Source organism: Paroedura picta, chromosome 5 (assembly GCF_049243985.1).
Source record: "Paroedura picta isolate Pp20150507F chromosome 5, Ppicta_v3.0, whole genome shotgun sequence".
In the NCBI taxonomy this organism is placed as follows: domain Eukaryota; kingdom Metazoa; phylum Chordata; class Lepidosauria; order Squamata; family Gekkonidae; genus Paroedura; species Paroedura picta.
This window is the reverse complement of record NC_135373.1, coordinates 125,642,351-125,661,045: the sequence shown is the minus strand read 5'-3', so window position 1 is coordinate 125,661,045 and position 18,695 is coordinate 125,642,351. Positions and strand designations below refer to the sequence as shown.

Sequence of the window (18,695 nt, the reverse complement as noted above, 5' to 3'; positions counted from 1 at the left end):
AGGCTGGACTTCATGGGTCTGATCCAGCAGGGCTCTTTTTGTCTTCTTCATAAAATAGCATCTGTGTGGATTTTAAAGCCTGTGCCAAACTTGCTCTCCCTTAGATTGTAGCCATGGAGTCAGGGAAAGAATTGAGCAAAATGGGGAAAACCCAGAAAGCAGAGGAAACTGTGACTTTATGAAGACAGGAAACATTTTAAAAGTGCACTTTGGTTACCAAACTGGGGCAAAAACTCCATGTGGGCTCCACTTCTTTCTACAAACCCTTTCCAGATTACAAATATCACCTCCAGATTTCAAAGATAATTTCTTACGGGATCTCTAGCCTGCAGCATTTGACCTCCAAAACTGCCCACGATTTAAAATACAGATATGAACTTGATCCTCTTTTGATAGGCTTGCCAACTTTGGGGCCAGAAATCCCTGGAGATTTGAGGGCACAGCCCGTGGAGGCCGGGGTTTGAGGAAGGGTGAAACATAATGCCATCAATTTCCCCCACCAAAGTAGCCATTTCATCTTGGGGATCTGATCTCTGCAGACTAGCTGTAATTCCAGGAGATGTCCAGGCCCTGCCTGGAGGTTGGCACCTCTATTGGATGGGACCTTCATTCCACACAAGATTAAACTTTGCTGTGGAAAACCCTTGAATGCAACTAGAAGCAAAGCCATTAAATTCAGTTGTGATTTCGGCAGAGGAGAGTATTGGGCCTCTCAGGGTTCAGGCTTCACAAAACAATATGCTGCAAAATTCCCAGGGGGTCGAACCTTGAGGTTCAAACTGGCTTCAAACCGGTTTAAACTTGTCATCTGGGAGTAGTGCGTTGCTGAGGAATGGAGCTGCCTGCCTGCTACCCCCCCACCCTTGACATGTGAGGGATGGGGAGTCAGGAAAGGGGGGGGCATTTTGGAGAAGAAAAAGGTGGTGTTGGGGGAGGGGGGGAAAGTTCTTTGAATTTTGCTGGGGGCAGCTAATCCATTCATGGAACTTTGCCACATCAAAGAAGCACGCCTCTTTGATCAGTCGACAGGAAAGAGCTTGTTCTTCTTTCTAGGGGTGCCAGTCTCCAGGTGATGCCTGGAGTCCTCCCAGAATTACAACTACGATTCTATGGCGTCCCCTGCAGAGCTCCCACCAGTCCCCAAGACCTCCCCTCACTGGGTTGCATCTCTAGATCTCCAGGAATTTCCTGGCCTGGACCTGGCAGCCCTCCCTTATTCACAGATTCCTGAAGAAGCCAAGGGATGCGATCCTGTTCTCAGCCCCACATTGGGAGACTTGGGGGAGGGGGAGTCATTTCCCCTAGAGCAGGGGTCGCCAACCTGTGGTCCTCCAGAGGTCCATGGACTACAATTCCCATGAGCCCCTGCCAGCAAATGTTTTAGAGTCAACCAGGGACCCCGTGCTAGCCACGGAAGCAACAAAACCACAGAGAAAATTCCACATACATGGGAAACTCCCCCGGTATGCAGGAAAAGTTGACTTTGCAAATGCACCAGGAAAAAAGACCCATTTCGAAAATCTTCTTGATAAGGGCCGAGCTCACTCTAGGGTTCCTGGTTTTTTGGGTTGGGAAATTCCTAAATTTGAGAGGGGGAGGGGAGCCTCTGGAGCGTGGGGTTTGCAGAGGGGAGTGGCTTCAGGGGGTGCAAGGCCAGAGAGGCCTGCTTCCAGAGCAGTCATTTCCTCCAGTTAGGGTTGCCAGCTCTGGGTCGGGAAACACCTGGAGACTTCAGGGGTGGAGCTGGGAATGGGCAGAATTTGGGGGCAGGGAGGGACCTTGATGGAGTATTTATGCCATGGAGTTCACACTCTAAGGCAGCCAGTTTCTCCAAGGGAACTGATCTCCGCCACCTGGAGATGAGCTAAATTCTAGCATCCCAACCTCCTGGCCAGTCTTTCTCAACTTTTTTACGTTAGAGAAACCCCTGGAACATTCTTCAGGCTTCGAGAAACCCCCGAAATGGCGCGATTGTGCAGAATATGCATGGGGATCAGAGCTGTGGACACGCCCATCATTGGCCATTTGGGGAGGGAGGAAATGGGTCGCCGTTTATCACCCGATAAATGTTTAACAATTAAAAAAAAATATATAAGATTAATTAACTCCCACCCTTCCAGGGCGGTCAAGAAAGGCCATGGTTTCATGAAACCCTGGTTCAGAAAGCCTGCTCCGGGGGAACTGATCTCTGTAGTCTGGAGATGGGCTCGAGATGGGCTGTAATTCCGGGAGATCTCCAGGCCCTTCCTGGAGGTTCTACAAAAAAACGACTTGTTCAGTAGAGGTACAATAAACACACAAAGGCCCGAAAAAGGCTAAATGGAATACAATATAGACAATTGAATCAACGTCAAAGGAATATTCTTGTCCATTTTGCTTTTTTGTTCTTTTGTTTAAAATGCATTGCAGTCACCTCCCAAAGCAATGTTCGGATAATGTCTTTTCCTCAGTAGCAAAGCACTCAATGTATTAATATGACAAAAATTAACCCCAAGCTGTGGATTCTTTTTATAGACTCTCATTGGCCACCTTACTCCAGAGACATCCTTTTTTTTAACAAATGGAAGTACAAAGACATTCTTCTTGGTATTATGCATGGCTGGCAAGCTGCCAGAGTTCTGTCGGGTTTCTCTTTTTTAAGTGAAAGTCGAACAAATTTACCCGTTTTGTAAATACGGCCGGCCCTCTGTGCATGCACGCACATGCATTAAACATGCTGCAGTGCTGGCGTGAAGCCACAGGTCCCAGTGTGCCATGTTGTGACAGACAAGGAGACTTATGGCATTTTCTTCAGACATTGTATATGCCACTAAATGCCAACAGTGCCCTTCTGTTCTCTATGTAGGGCAAACGGGTCAAACCCTCCACCATAGAATAAATGGAGACAAATCTGACATGAAAAATCACAGGAAGGAGAATCCTCTCAACCGCCCTAATGCCGCGACTCCTGCATCTGGCTTCTATGAGCTCCAAGGCGGCGGCTGCTGCAACACCCAGAAAAAGGCCGAATGACCCCTCGAGGGGTCACGACCGCCACGTTGAGAACTACTGCTCTTGGAACCACTTCAGCCTTCCAGGACATTCAATGGGTTGATCTCAAAGTAGCTGTTTTATTGCAAAGGAACTTCCAAGAACAGAGTGGAAAGGGAAGTTGCTGTTATTGCAACACTCAAGTTATGTTGCAAGTTATTGCGACACTCGAAACAACGGAATCCCCAGGACTCAACAGGGATGTTGGTTTCTTATCCCACTACATAGGCAAATCACATTCAGCTCTTATATCTGCATCCATTACAATCCCCTACTCATGTTATTTCATTTGGGAGAATGCAATTGTAGTGGCCTTTAGGAGATGCAGGTGGTGGATAGTCAGCCCCCCCCAAAAGGCCTTCCCTACTGTTAAAGGCAGACAGACAGAGGGGCTGATCCTGACACCTACTCAGCCTGGACTTTGGGAGATGTGGGGGATGGGTGGGAAAGAGGCAGCCCACCACCCACGGTTTTCCTACCTGGCCTGACCTGCCCTTTGGGAGATGTGGAGTGGGTGGGAAGGAGGCAGCCCATCCCCTTAGGCGGAGGTGGGTGGGAAAGAGGCAGCCCACCCCCAGGACCTTGCCCACCCAGCCTGGCTTTTGGGAGATGTGGAGGAAGTGGCAGGGAGCTGTGGCAGGGAAGGCCACAGCCCCCTGTGGCCTTCCCTGCCTGGCCCAGCCTTTGGGAAATGTGTGTGTGGGAATGTGGCAGCCCCCCCCCCCAGCAACCTTTCTGTCCCGCCCTTTGGAAGATGCAGGTTTGGATTGGAAGGTGGGGACCTGTGTAGGCGGGTAATAACAACAACAATAATAATAGCCTTCTTTTCATTACCCGAAGGAGTCTCAAAGTGGCTTATAATTGCCCTCCCTTCTTCTCTTCACAGCTGACACCCTGTGAGGGAGGTGGGGCTGAGAGAGCTCTGAGAAAACTGTGATGAGCACAAGGTCACCTTCCTTTCTTTCTTTCTGTACTTATTTTCCACCCCGTCTCCTGAGACTCAGAGTAGATTACATCTTAACCAAAAGCACACATGCAATAAATATACCGATAAAAATATTTAAAAGTCCTAAATTAAATGACTTTAGAATAGAAAACCAAAATCCAGTCGTTTGTTGCCCCGATCTCCAACCTGCAGGGAAAGGAGGAGAGAGAAGGTGGGAGGGCTGGATCAGCCCTAGCTGCCCTATAGTCTGGGGCTTCGGCAGGGAGACCAGCGTAATTTCCCATTTCTTCAGGGGAGCTGCTCTGGAGCGGAGCAGTCATTCCAGGGGATCTCCAGGTCCCACCTGGAGGCTGGCATCCTCACTTTGTGCAGGTAAAAGAGCAAGTCTGCAACCGGGTATTGTGCCCCACCGAAAACAGCCACCAACACAACCTGCTTCCCCCCTGGCTCCTCCAGCCTCTCCATCCTCTGTTTTGCTGCTGCAACCTGCCTTCTTCCCAGAGGAAAGCTCTAGAACTCCATCTCCCAGAATCCCTCGGGGCCGCACGTCCGGAAGGCCGGCCGCTGTGCAAAGAGAGCCGTCCACGTAGCTGGCGGCGGCCGGCAGCCGGCGCCGCGGAAGCTTCTGGGAGTCGTAGTCCCGCCGGCGCCGGAGAGCCATAGGGATGCATTGGCGCCGGGAGGCCAGAGAACTACGGCGGTGCCTGGGCCGGGCGGGGCCGCCGAAGCAGGAAGCGGAGGCGGGGAAGTGGCTCCCTGCACCGGCTTTGCACGGGGAGGCTGAAGCGGCCAGGATGCACCCGGCCTTGGCTCTGGGGCTGGTCTTCAGCGGGTGCTGCAGCAACGTGGTCTTCCTGGAGCTGCTGGTGAGGTGAGGTCGCCTGGGGGGAGCTGCCAGGAAGGCTTTCTCTGGTGGGCAGTGCACACCTGGGCAGGTAAATTGCCAGGGGCTTTAGCCTAGGGCTGGCTTGGCCAAACTGTGGCTCTTCAACTGCCCATGGACTACAGTTACCATGAGCCCCTGTCAGCAGAGCCTGTCATAAGATTCTGGAGGGAAGGCAGGGTTGGCAATTCGCTAGAGACAATTGGGTTCAGAGCTGATTTGGCCAAACTGTGGCTCTTCAGATGGCCATGGACTACAGTTACCATGAGCCCCTGCCAGCAGGGCCTGTCACGAGAAGCTGGAGAGAAAGTGGGCTGGGCGATTTGCTGCCCAGAGAAGGTTGGGTTTAGAGCTGGCTTGGCCAAACTGTGGCTCTTCAATTGTTCATGGACTACAATAACCATGAGCCCCTACCTGCTGGCAGGGATAAGGACATGTAAGATCTTGGGAGGGGACATTTGCTGTGAAATGTTTTGTTTCCAAGCTTTTGGGATTCACTTTATGTTAACATTGTATAACACATTTTAAATCCAGGGGCACCTAAGACCAACTGAGTTTTATTCCAGGTATATGAGCTTTCATGTGCATGCACCCTTCCTCAGATACAATGTCATGGAATGGTAGTGAAGAACCTAAAGGTAAAGGTAAAGGTATCCCCTGTGCAAGCACCGAGTCATGCCTGACCCTTGGGGTGACGCCCTCTAGCGTTTTCTTGGCAGACTCAATACGGGGTGGTTTGCCAGTGCCTTCCCCAGTCATCACCGTTTACCCCCCAGCAAGCTGGGTACTCATTTTACCGACCTCGGAAGGATGGAAGGCTGAGTCAACTTTGAGCCGGCTGCTGGGATTGAACTCCCAACCTCATGGGCAGACAGATTCAGACAGCATATCGCTGCCTTACCACTCTGCGCCACAAGAGGCTCTACAGTGAAGAACCTAAAACAGCCCAAATAAGGGAAATGAATTTAACCCTCTGTAGGGTAGAACACAACTTAAAAATTTAATACTAATATATTTATTAAAGTATACCTGCAGCAATGAGCCTCTTGTGGCGCAGAGTGGTAAGGAAGCTTTGACCATGAGGCTGGGAGTTCGATCCCATCAGCCGGCTCAAGGTTGACTCAGCCTTCCATCCTTCCGAGGTTGGTAAAATGAGTACCCAGCTTGCTTGCTGGGGGATAAACGGTAATGACTGGGGAAGGCACTGGCAAACCACCCCGTATTGAGTCTGCCATGAAAACGCTGGAGGGCGTCACCCCAAGGGACAGACATGACTCGGTGTTTGCACAGGGGAGACCTTTACCTTATACCTGCAGCATACTGGAAGCGTAGAGGAGAAGCTTGGGTGGAGATAGCAACAACTCTCTTTTAATTACATCTTTTCATACCTTGAGAATCTGCCATTAATCATTAACCGTAATATTTTTATTGCCCCAATTTTTTATTTTTGTGAATGACAATCGAACCCAAAGGACTGATTTGCTTTCCTAGCAAAGAATTATGATCCTGCATATTTTGAGCGTTGTGATGCTGTTTACTAATATGCTACTGATTTGCTCTCTCTTTATATCTGTACTCTTATGATCCATTGTCTGAGGCTCACGCCTTGAATAAATCTTTGTTGGTCTTAAAGGTGCCATTGGGCTCAAAATGGTAAGGGGATGAGTGGGCGCGGTGTAGATCAGGGATAACATACTTCCGCTGCACTTTGCAGCTGGATTTACCACTGTGCATAATGACAAAATCTACCTGCAAACAGTCATCAAAGTGGATTGACAGGATTATTTAGCATGTGTGAACTTCCCATCCTTGCACACCCCAAGGCAAATGAAGGCTACGAGGCTATTAGGAGGGCCTGCATGTTGTGGCAGTTTGTGTTGGACTAAGAACTGGGAGACCCAGGTTCAAATCCTCACTCTGCCACGGAAGCTTGTTGGGCTACCTTGTTCCCGTTGGTAGAGTTTAAATATGCAAGAGAGCATAGCACCAGGTAGCTTTAGAGAATAAAACAGCTTGTATTGTGAAGAGAAAGAACTAAAGGAATCAAGAAAGCAAATTTTGGAGGGTGGGCCAGACGGCATTGTGCCCTACTGAAAACAGCCATCACCACAACCAGAGGTGCCCTCCTTCCCCCCTGGCTCCTCCAGCTACAAAACCCTCCTTCTTACAAAATATTATGTAGCCCATAAGTCATTTTTTCAATACAGTTTTCAAAATTTAAAGAGACCTCTTTCCATTAATACAGGAAGATCTGTCCTGATTTGGGAAAAAAACACGCCAAATCCATCATATTCTTTAAGCCGTTTGGTTGTAAAGTGTCCTGTTTAAATATCCATCCAGCCTCTCTTTGTAATAAACATTTAGTAATCTTATATTTACCCATGCCAATGGACAAACAGATAACACCCAAACAATATTGTCGTACAAATTTGTTCTGCTGCTCCAGGCCAACACGTCTACCTGCCTGAATCTTACCTGTTATTGACTCAAGGCGAGACTGCAGAATAACATTTTCCTTGGGAAGACCTGGTGGGACCTTGGTGTGATTTCTGTGTTTTGCAGTCTGAGCACGTGTGAAGGATACCAGGGAGGGCCCAGATCCAGGAGTTTACCTGGGATCGGCCAAGCTGCTTCCTCCTTGGGGGGTTTCTCAGCTATGGTAACTCCGTGGCAGCTCAGACGCCTCCCCCCCCCCCCCCCCGTCAGTCCTCGGATTCATTCCCTCTTTGGAAAAACACAATCACCGTTTTTATTGGCTATAACCATAGGTCATTACAACGGTAAAAAAACAACAGAACGGCTTAAAACAGAACAAACACACTCAGCCATAAAAACGGCCATCAATCTGCAGTTCTCATCCAGATCCAGCTGCCCCGCAGGTAGAGTATTTATGGGGGAGGTGGGGGATATTTTAATTTCCGCAAGTTGTTTGCCTTTGCAAACCCTGCTGGCAGACCACACACTTGGCTTTGAAGAGCCGAAGAAAAGGAACGGTACTAATAAATGACAGCAAGCGATTTTCACAGCCTCAAATTCACCAATATGTCGAGGTTGAGTTAGTGGAATTTCATAGGTACCTCAGGAGGGCCGTGTCCGAAATCTCAGTGACGGACACATTGAGAGCATCTTACTTTCCAGAATAATTTCCTGCGCTTGTTTCTTATAAGTCGCTTTTCTCTCCCCAAAGGAGTCTCAAAACGGCTTAAAATCTCCTTCCTTTTCCCCTCCCCACAGCAGACATCCTGTGAGGGAGGTGGAGCTCAGAGAGCTCTGACAGAACTGTTCTGACAAGGTTTTTGTATCTCGCTTTTCACTACCTGAAGGAGTCTCAAAGTGACTTACAATCGCCTTCTCTTCCTCTCCCTGCAACACACACTTTGAAAGGTAGGTGGGACTGAAAGAGCTCTGACAGATCTGTTCTGTGAATGGGGACGTGCCGAAGTTCAACCAGCTGGCTGCATGTGGAGGAGGAGCGGGGAATCAAACCCGGCTCGCCAGATTAGAGGCTGCTACGCTTAACCACGACACCAAGCTTGCTCTCTCTGGTTGTTGGTTTTTTAAAAATGGTATCGGCAGTAAGGTCATTGTTTTTCTCTCTCTCTTTCTTTCTTCCACAAACGAAGGGAATTTCCAGGATGCGGGAACTTGATCACCTTTGCTCAGTTCCTGTTCATAGCCACCGAGGGCTTCATCTTCGAAGCCGATTTCGGAAGGAAACGGCCTGCTATACCAATCAGGTACTGTCGATCCACATTTATTTTTTTATTATTTTATTTATATCCCGCCACTCCGATGACATGGCTCATGGCGGGTTACAGTATCAATCTAAACACAGGGCCCCCCTGATTTTTTTGAGGCTGCGAACATCTGTGGGGTGAGAATCATAGAATCCCTACACGGAGCAGTGGTCACAATTAGCAAATGGCTACCACAGGAGGAGGAGCCATTAACAAAATGGCTGCCATGGTAGGAGGAGCAAATCACAAAATGGCTGCCCCAGGAGGCACAGCCGACCACAAGATGTCAGGAAGGAAGGTGACATGTAACTCTAATAGTACCACCACAACATTCCAGGCACAAGCTCTGTTTAATAGGATGCCTTTTAATCTAACAGGATGTTTTGTAATCTGTAAAAGCCAAATCAGAACTGGGCAAATCTCCCAAGTAGCCCTACCCGCTTTCCAAAAGCACTTGGAGGGCACCAGGAAAGGTGTAAGTGGGCACCTTAAGTGAGTGATCTAAACAGGACGTTTCAAAATTTTGGTCTTGACCCTGGAGAGGTTCTTCTTTTTTAGACCAAATGCTCTGTGGCCACCCTGCCATAAATGACTGACACCTGGTTGTATTCCTTGCCTTATCCTCCAAACCACACAAAACCCTTCTGAAGAAGAGACCTCCCAAAACACCCTCATTCTCCAACCCCAAAATCTCCACATGACCCTCAATCTGGTGCTGCCCCCCCCCCCCCCCGAGAAACTGGAGGGGCTCGTGGGGCCACTGAAAGAAGGCCGGGGAGGGGCCAACAAATCTCAACCCTGTGCCCTTTGGTCAGTGGTTTGCAGAGAGGGCCAGTCCACTCCCAAAAACGCACTCCTTCCCCTTCCAGGCCCAAACTCAGAGGCAGATCCGTTGTCATTTGTGTTCCAGGTTCTACCTGATTATGGTGGCCATGTTCTTCACGGTCAGCGTGGTGAACAACTACGCCCTCAACTTGAACATCGCAATGCCGCTGCACATGATATTTCGATCGGTGAGTCCCGTCCTCTTGCGCTTGGGGTCGTTGACCTGTTTAGGATTTTTGCCCAATGGGAAGTGTGACTATGTGGGGGGAGGCATGAAGGAGGCACATGCTGTTTGCAGGAAGATTGCCTCTGAAAGTGGAGGTTCCGTTCAGCTGCAGTAGCTTCTTACCTACTGTAGAAGTCTTCTTCATGAATTCATCTAGTTGACTATGGAAGTAGAAGTCTTCCAGTAGAAGTCTTCTTCATGAATTCATCTAGTTGACCATGGAAGTAGAAGTCTTCTTCATGAATTCATCTAGTTGACTATGGAAGTAGAAGTCTTCCAGTAGAAGTCTTCTTCATGAATTCATCTAGTTGACCATGGAAGTAGAAGTCTTCTTCATGAATTCATCTAGTTGACCATGGAAGTAGAAGTCTTCCAGTAGAAGTCTTCTTCATGAATTCATCTAGTTGACCATGGAACTAGATAGCCTGTTTTCCATCAGAACCCATTTCCTGAGCTGATGGCTCAGATCCAGCTGTTTTTCAGGTAGGGCATCTTCCAGAGGGACACGCTGTAGCCCCCACCGAGGTCCTTAGAGCCAGGAAGCCCCTCATCTGTTGAACAAACTTTTTGCTAATGACAACCAACTTGCTCTTTGCTTCTTTTTCTGCTCTCCTCCCCCCTCCCTGCCTTTCAGGGATCACTGATAGCCAGCATGGCCCTGGGGATCGTTATTTTGAAGAAAAGGTAAGCATTCCACTTTCTAAACCAGGGATTCCCCCCCTGCCTTAATGGATTCGACCACAAGCTAGGGAACCGGTCGCTTCCGTTGCTCCCTTCCGCCCTCATAAGTGTGAGTGAGCTCTCTCGTGGCTTCTGTGCCTGGGAGGGGGCGGAGCCTGCATGCCTTCTCCCGCCTCCTCTCCACCCCCTGGTGCTCCTAAAGCCTGCCTGTTAAGGTGAGTGGTGATGTCACTTCCGGGGTGTGTGGCCAGTCGACATCCCTTCCTGGGCTCCTGGAAGCTCGAACAATCATTTCAGGGGCTCTTCCGTGGTCAAAAGGTTGGAAATGGCTGGATCAGTGCAGGATCAGCCTCAAGCATCCAGGAGAAGGATTTGTCCAGCCGCTGCTTGAAGACCACCAGTGAGGGGGGGGGATAACCACCTCTTAGGCAGCCCCTTTCACGGCTGAACTAGCAATGTGAATTGCTGCAGTAGGATGGTGGGTGAATTTCCTCCAGGCCAGGCTGGATTTTGGAGATTTTTGGTGAAGGGATCACTTGGGCATCAAATTGGGGTCCCTGTGGATGGGCAGGTAGCTGTGAGTTCTTGCATTGTTGTGAGTTCTTGCATTGTGCAGGGGGCTGGACTAGATGACCTCGGAGGTCCCTTCCAGCTCTGTGTTCCTATGATTCTAAGTCCACCAGCTTTAGCAAATCTAGCTCTGCCTTGTCACCCTGCTGCAAAAGACCCCTTTGTCTCTCTCTTCGCACAGGTACAGCGTCTACAAGTACACCTCCATTGCCCTCGTGTCGGTGGGCATCTTCACCTGCACCTTCATGTCTGCACAGCAAGTGGTAAAGGCTTCCACGCTCCCCTTCCCCCAAGGCCTCGGCAGCTGACGGAGGGCCTTTGTGGGACCCTTCCCCTTTTGTGGGCCCGCAAAACTTGAATTCATTATTATCATTATCATCCATTAAATTTTAAGCCCACCTTCCTCCTAAGACTCAAGGCAGGTTCCATCAAAATCCCCATAAAACCCAAACCTAAAACAGCATTAAAGGTAAAGGTATCCCTTGTGCAAGCACCGAGTCATGTCTGACCCTTGGGGTGGCGCCCTCTAGCGTTTTCATGGCAGACTCAATACGGGGTGGTTTGCCAGTGCCTTCCCCAAAAACTGCATTAATCCCAGAAAATACTAAGATGGCAGAATCTCTCCTACCTCCCGCAGTCATCTGACAAGGGATGTTCTGATTGTTTTAGCGAAAGCTGAGTGGGGGGGGGGCATTGACCTGGATAACCCAGCCTCAACCAAAGATCTGGCAGAAGAGGTCCATTTTACTGGCCCTGCAGAACTTTGCCAGCTCCGTCAGGGCCCTCAGCTCTCCCGGGAGCCACTGGCCCGATCCAACATGGCTTCTCTTATGTTCTTATATGCCCTCTGCCTGTTAAGAGTGCAGACTTGGTCTGACTTATTCTCTCTCTCCCACTCTTGCGTCTGCAGAATTCCGATTCGAACGGAAGTGAAGACAAAGGCAGCATCTCTGCTTTCTTGTGGTGGATGCTAGGTCCGTAACTACCTCTCTTGCACGCAGTTCTGGCTAAAGAAGGCGAAGGAAGTTTGTGGCAGCAGCACAGATTGGCTAGTGTAGAGAGTGTTACCAACCCTCCTACTTGGAATGTTTTTGAAACTCTTTAAAATGCGGTTATTAGGTTTCAAAATGAAGTTTTGTTTTTTAAATGGGGTCTTTGGTTGGGTTTTATTTGAGGGGAGGGGGGAAGTGTGTGTGTCCTTAACTGAAATCACTTAACAGATTTGTAGGATTGAGCCAGGCTTGTAAATTAGTGCTTGCCTCCCGGTATTGTGGTTGTTCTTCAGCAATTCAGATCAGTTCCCCCAGAGCAAATGGCTCCTTTAGAGGGGGACCTGTATGGCATTATACCTTGTTGAGGACCCTCCCCTCCCCAGGCTCCCCCCTCCCATATTTTCAGATATTTCAGGTATTTCCAGGCAATCCTGCTTTTACATGCCCCTGCCATTTTGTCATTAGCTCCGCCTCCCCCGGCAGCCATTTTATGACTACGCTCATTATGCTGTGTCAGATCGAGAAACCTGAGCAATACTTACCCATTTAGATGTTTTTTCATCATCTTTTTTTGAAAAGTCAAATTGATTTTCGCAACAGACCTACTGCAGGGAGGGGAGGCAGGTTCACGATGTGTTGGTTACTAGCCAATAGGTGCTGTGCCAATCTGATTCCTGCTGTGAAGGGGCAGAACTGGGAGCTTGGTCTCGATTGGACAATTGTGAGGGACTTGCTGGGTGCGCGCTCTGACCATGTGCACCTGCACACACCCCTCTTTGCTCACGGGGGAGGTGGGGAAGGCTTTGCGGGTTTTATGGGCCTCCTCCCACCGCCTCCTCCCCCTCGGCTCCCCCCTCTGATACCATCCCCAGTCTGGGGTAGCTGGCATAGGGCACAAAGGGGGTGGGAGGTGGGGATGGGGATTTAACATTGTGTTTCATTGCAGTTTTGTTATTGTCAATGATTTTATTGAATGTTTTATTGTTGCGAACCGCAGCATGTGAACTGGGGGAGGTATAGCAATTAAATATGATGGTTAATTATTATTATTATTATTCTCGAACGTTCCTCCTGGGACACCAAGCCCACTCCTGCCTGCCCTGTGTTGCAGGCATTGCAGCGCTGACCTTTGCCCTCCTGATGTCCGCTCGGATGGGGATCTTCCAGGAGATGCTGTACAAGCAGTTTGGCAAACATTCGAAGGAAGCCTTGTTCTACAACGTAAGCACACGAAACCCTTTTATCGTGGCGGCTTTTTTGGTCTTAAGCATTTGAAGACAAACACATCGCAAAACGGGGGAAGCTGCTGTGTGCTCAGTCTATTGAAGTCCATATTGCCTGCTCAGACTGGCAGCCGCTCTCCAAGGTCTTTCACGTGACCTCTTACTTGGTCCTTCTAACGAGATGCCGGGGATTGAACCGGGGACCTTCCTCATGCCAAACAGAGGCTCTGCCACTGAGCCATGGCCGTTTTTTGAAGGGTGAACTCATGTGAAGGTGCCTTTATGGTGAATCAGACTGTCGGCCCATCAAGGTCAGTGTTGTCTGCTCAGACTGGCAGCTGCTCTCCAGGGTTTCATCCCACCTGATGCCCTTAAAACGGGAGATGCCGGGGATTGAACCTGGGAACTTCTGTGGGCAAAGCAGATGCTCCACCACTTGGCCACAGCTCACTCACACTCCTCTTTTCTCTCCCCAAGGGGCTTCTTGTCCTCATTTTGTCCTCTCAGTGACCCTGCAAGGGTAGCTTAGACTGAGACTGTAAGTGGGCCAAGGTCACCTTGCCCACTTCCGTGGCAGAGCAGGGGATTTGAACCCGAGTCTTCCAGATGGTTGATTCGAGGCCGGCTGAAAAAGGAAGGTGAAATGGGTAGGATTAAAGAGACTGAGAAACAAGTTCATTAAACTGGGAGGGGGAGCAAACACAACGGAAGACCAAATCAGGATACAGGGTGGCCTTGATAGGCTCAAGAAGCAGGCTAAATGAAATGAAATGAAATTCAATAGGGACAAATGGAAAGGTCTGTATTTAGCCATCTGACGGAGAGGCTGATTCTGTGAAGGTTCAAGGGGGTGGCAGGTGACAGTGGAGGAGCAAGAGGGTTGTGAATTTCCTGCATAGTGCAGGAGGTTGGACTGGATGACCCAGGAGGTCCCTTCCAACTCTAGGATTCTAAATTCTGTCTAAACATCCAGAAGAAGTTCCTGACAGTCAGAGCGGTTTCTCAGTGGAACAGGCTTCCTCGGGAGGTGGTGGGTTCTCCATCTTTGGAGATTTTTAAGCAGAGGCTGGAGAGCCATCTGACGGAGAGGCTGATTCTGTGAAGGCTCAAGGGGGTGGCAGGTGACAGTGAAGGAGTGAGAGGGTTGTGGGTGTCCTGCATAGTGCAGGGAGTTGGACTAGATGACCCAGGAGGTCCTTCCCAACTCTGTGATTCTATTGGTTGATACAGTCAGTAGAAGGAAGGGCTGGCGTTGCTTCATCAATTGTCCCTTCGGTGTTCCCCATTCCTTTACTATTCCTCCCTGGTCTGGCCCATTCATTTCCTGGAAGACCTGCCTAGAAACATAGCAAGCTCTCCAAGGGACGGGAGTCTGGCTGCAGCTCTGCTTCCTTATCTCACTAGGCCAAAAGATCACCTGGTGAGATTCTCATTGCCAATCCTGTATGACAGCCTTTCTCAATCTTCTTTTTACCTTTGAGAAACTCCCGAAACATTCTTCAGGCTTCCAGGAAACAGAAGTGGTGCAATGATGCAAAATAAGCTGTGGCCCCTCCCCTCCCCACCCCTCCCCTCCCCACCCCTCCCCTCCCCACCCCCTCCAGGCCCATCATGGGCCATTTGGGGATGGGGGGGTTGGGTCAACATTGTCATATATGGTCAAATACCTGATAATGCATAACGAAATTTAAAAATATATTAAAAAATAGTTAACTCCCATCCATTTATGAAACCCTGGTTGAGAAATCCTGGGTAAAGGAGATAATAGAATCATAGAATCATAGAGTGGGAAGGGGCCACACAGGCCATCTAGTCCAACCCCCTGCTCAACGCAGGATCAGCCCTAAGCATCCTAAAGCATCCAAGAAAAGTGTGTATCCAACCTTTGCTTGAAGACTGCCAGTGAGGGGGAGCTCACCACCTCCTTAGGCAGCCTATTCCACTGCTGAACTAGACTCCTAGAATCCTAGAGTGGGAAGGGGCCATGCAGGCCATCTAGTCCAACCCCCTGCTCAACGCAGGATTAGCCCTAAGCATCCTAAAGCATCCAAGAAAAGTGTGTATCCAACCTTTGCTTGAAGACTGCCAGTGAGGGGGAGCTCACCACCTCCTTAGGCAGCCTATTCCACTGCTGAACTACTCTGACTGTGAAAATTCTTTTCCTGATATCTAGCCTGTATCGTTGTACTTGAAGTTTAAACCCATTATTGCTTGTCATAGAATCATAGAATCCTAGAGTGGGAAGGGGCCATACAGGCCATCTAGTCCAACCCCCTGCTCAACGCAGGATCAGCCCAAAGCATCCTAAAGTAATCAAAATCACCCTTCTTCCTTCTGCATATACTAGCTCTGCCAATACAAGAGATAGAATTCATCTCCACCCCCCCCCCCCCCGTGGTTCATGAGGGTCTCAGGAATTAACTCTCCCCAGGTTGTAAGGGATTGCTGCCTAGAGAGGGGAATACTGGATAAATCCACCTTTGTTGGTGCTTTCCACTTGTTGTTAGAGTTTAAATATGCTAAGGATACCAAGTGTACCAAGCTGCTTAAAAGTATAAGATAATTTAGAAGAAAAGCGACTTTGTGAGTAAGAGAGGAGAGAGAGAGAGCCCTGACTAACTAACTGTTGTCTCCCCCTGGCGTGCTTCTTAAAATCTCTCATCCTGCTGTCCCGCAGCACGCCCTGCCGATCCCTGGTTTCCTGCTCCTCGCTCCAGACATCTACAGGCACGCGGTGCTCTTCACCCAGTCTGGTAAGTTGGCGCTGCTCGAGGCTTGGCCTGCACCCCTGGGCTGACCCCGACCCCTTCGCCGAGTACTGAGTCTGGCTTCCTTTTCCGCAGACCCGTTCCAAGTCCCTGTGCTGGGCTTGAGCCTGCCCATCATGTGGTTCTACCTCATCATGAACATCATCACTCAGTATCCTTTGGGGGCAGCTTGGGGTAAACGTTCCGCTGTTTTCCACGGGGCTTCAGGTTTGTGAAAATGTGTGCGCTAGGAGTTCCCCCCCCTTTTCGAGACCACAAGCACCTTTGGAACTCTGCCCCAGTGTGGCGAGGGCAGCTGCAAAACGGCTGTCGCAAAATGGCTGCCGCGGGAGGCGGAGCCAGCTACAAAATGGCTGCTGCGGGAGGCGGAGCCAGCTACAAGATGGCTGCTGCAGGAGGCGGAGCCAGCTACAAAATGGCCGCCATAGCGTCCTTTCAGTTATACCATGAAGATGCATTAAGCAGGCGGTCAAAAAAAGTTTCTTAAACATCAACACAGCCAGTCAAATCTTTGTGTTGCGATCATCCTCGCAGTCAACACAATCTTAGCTTAGCCCAGTCAAGGAAGATCCCCCTTCCTTTTCATTCATCTTTTTCCAAAACAACATTTATTTTAGTTGTTGTTCCAAATGCTGGCCTCTCCTGCCCCCGGCATCCTCTTCTGTTGTCCCCTTAACTCTGCCCCTCTCAGATACGTTTGCATACGGGGGGTCTTCATCTTGACCACCGAGTGCACCTCCCTGACCGTCACGCTGGTGGTGACGCTCCGGAAGTTCGTCAGCCTCATCTTCTCCATCCTGTACTTCAGGAACCCCTTCACCTCCTGGCACTGGATCGGCACCCTCTTTGTCTTCGTGGGGACGCTGATGTACACCGAGGTGTGGAACAGTCTAAGGCCTCAGATGGCTCTGGAGAAGAAGCAGGGCGACCAGAAGCAGGAGTGACTCCAGATCCCTCCAGGAAGGAAGCTCACGAACAAGAGACCCTCTTTCTTTTTTTCTACCGAGGATTTTCTGTCGCACAGAACAGAAGATTCCCTTCTTGTGGAAGTGGCGGATTCGTTTTTGTAATACAAAAAAACCCACAGAACTGATCTTGGCTATGCCAAGGAACCGGGTCAATCCCCTGCAGTGGGGAAAAATGCTTTTCAACTCCTAGGGATTTCGGCAAAGGGGAAACGGGCCGGGGTTCCGAACACGATCGGGCGAATTCTCTTCTCACCTTTGGTCTGTTAGGTAGCCTGGTAGCCGCTTGCTGCAGGGCCGGCTTTGCGTCTCGTTTAGGCCGTGCAGTTCGTTCGGTGAAAATTCTGTGGCATACGCATTTTTCATTGTTACGTCCATTTGACCTCGGCCTTGTGGCACGGGACACTGATGGTCTCCGTGCCCTCGGTAGGGGTCGAACGCTCTTGTGGCTGGTTGCATCTTTGCGAGGGGAAGATGCACTCCAAGAAGTAGCTCACGTGTAAAACTCACGTGGGGTTTGCCGTGTGGCCGAGCAGCTGCAGACGTAACATATCGTTGAGTCCTTTATAGGTTCCCTTTATTCTCACTCCATTTGCCTTGACACTCCCTTGCTTCTTGCCTGGGAGAAGTAGCGAGTCCAAAATTGAAACCAAAGAGGCAAGGGTTGTAAATTCACTTATTCCACTTTTATTGAGTGGGTTTATTCCTCTTTTCCATTTCTTGGCAGTCAGAACGGGGTAAAGTCCTTCTGCTTTCGGAATCTTCCTCAGTGATTGTCCATCAATATCTATATTCAGTGTAACTGTAATCACACATCACTTAGGGCAGGGGTAGTCAAACTGCGGCCCTCCAGATGTCCATGGACTACAATTCCCAGGAGCCCCTGCCAGCGAATGCTGGCAGGGGCTTCTGGGAATTGTAGTCCATGGACATCTGGAGGGCCGCAGTTTGACTACCCCTGACTTAGGGTAAATGCCTGACGATAAGATATATCACGTAGGCAATAAGCTCTGTATTCTTGGGGCCGTTCCCTGTTACCTAAGATTCAGAAACCTGGGACCCCGTTCTGATTGCCAAAAAATGGAAAAGAAGAACAAATCTACTTAACAAAAGTGGAATAAGAGAATTTTACAACCCTTGCCTATTTGATTTCGATTTTAGACTCATGACTAATACTGTGAAATCAATGGTGTTTTTGCACCTGGCAGATAGTTTTATGCTGATCAGGCAATTCATAATTTTACAACGCGGTTGCTCTGCCTGCAAAGATATCTGTCACAAAACAGCTTTCACCTTGTTGAGGGTAGGCGATGTTCCTACACTTTGCCCCAGTGGCTCCTGAGACGTAATTCCAGTTGAAATACTGTAATATTTTGGGGACATTGCTAGTTTAGGAATGGCCTGGCACTCTCTCCCGACCTTCCTACAATTAAAAAAACCCCACAACTACCTAAGGATGGATAATTGGTCTATGTGGGTCCTTCTCCTTCCCATTCCTCTTTGTTTCTGCAAGGATGTAGCAGTCCTCACAAGCTCCTGTGCCAGATCCAGAGAAATATTGTGGCAAATACCAGAACTGCCATGAAGTCTGTTCCCCACCCCTAACTTAGTGGTGCTCACCACGAGATGAAATCACCCTGGGTTCCCTCAACCCTCTCACCATATCATCGGTCGGCGGTAGCAGTAGGGTATTTTCCAATGAGTTTTTCAGTAGGCATGGTTGACACACAGGAGGGCAATTTTCATTGTCAGCCCTGAGTTCGGTATACTGTCTGGAGCCCTAATGGGTTATCTCGTGCACTCTCTGCTGAATAGTGTCAGCAAGCCGGCTTTTCACTGGCTTGCCCCA

The 18,695-nt window shown here is 49.5% G+C and overlaps 1 protein-coding gene across 2 annotated transcripts; it reads left to right on the top strand.

Moving 5' to 3' along the window:
• The first annotated feature begins 4,621 nt into the window (after positions 1-4,621).
• Positions 4,622-17,705, top strand: SLC35B4 (solute carrier family 35 member B4). 2 transcript variants are annotated; one of them, XM_077340359.1, is made up of 10 exons: positions 4,622-4,847; positions 8,483-8,596; positions 9,507-9,609; positions 10,282-10,331; positions 11,080-11,161; positions 11,809-11,872; positions 13,011-13,111; positions 15,791-15,866; positions 15,957-16,032; positions 16,573-17,705. In XM_077340359.1, exons 1-10 carry the CDS (start codon positions 4,642-4,644, stop codon positions 16,823-16,825), a joined length of 1,125 nt encoding a protein of 374 aa, XP_077196474.1. In that variant the 5' UTR covers positions 4,622-4,641; the 3' UTR covers positions 16,826-17,705. The 2 variants fall into 2 exon arrangements, with proteins under 2 accessions (XP_077196474.1, XP_077196473.1); XM_077340358.1 differs by having other exon boundaries at positions 4,626-4,847; positions 13,002-13,111; positions 16,573-17,704.
• The last annotated feature ends 990 nt before the right edge of the window (positions 17,706-18,695 follow it).

Coding starts and splice junctions, on each gene's coding strand:
- SLC35B4 (XM_077340358.1), top strand. CDS start 4,642: ATGCATTGGCGCCGGGAGGCCAGAGAACTACGGCGGTGCCTGGGCCGG. Junction 13,112..15,790: donor AGGAAGCCTTGTTCTACAAC/GTAAGCACACGA, acceptor GCTGTCCCGCAG/CACGCCCTGCCGATCCCTGG. Junction 15,867..15,956: donor GGTGCTCTTCACCCAGTCTG/GTAAGTTGGCGC, acceptor CCTTTTCCGCAG/ACCCGTTCCAAGTCCCTGTG.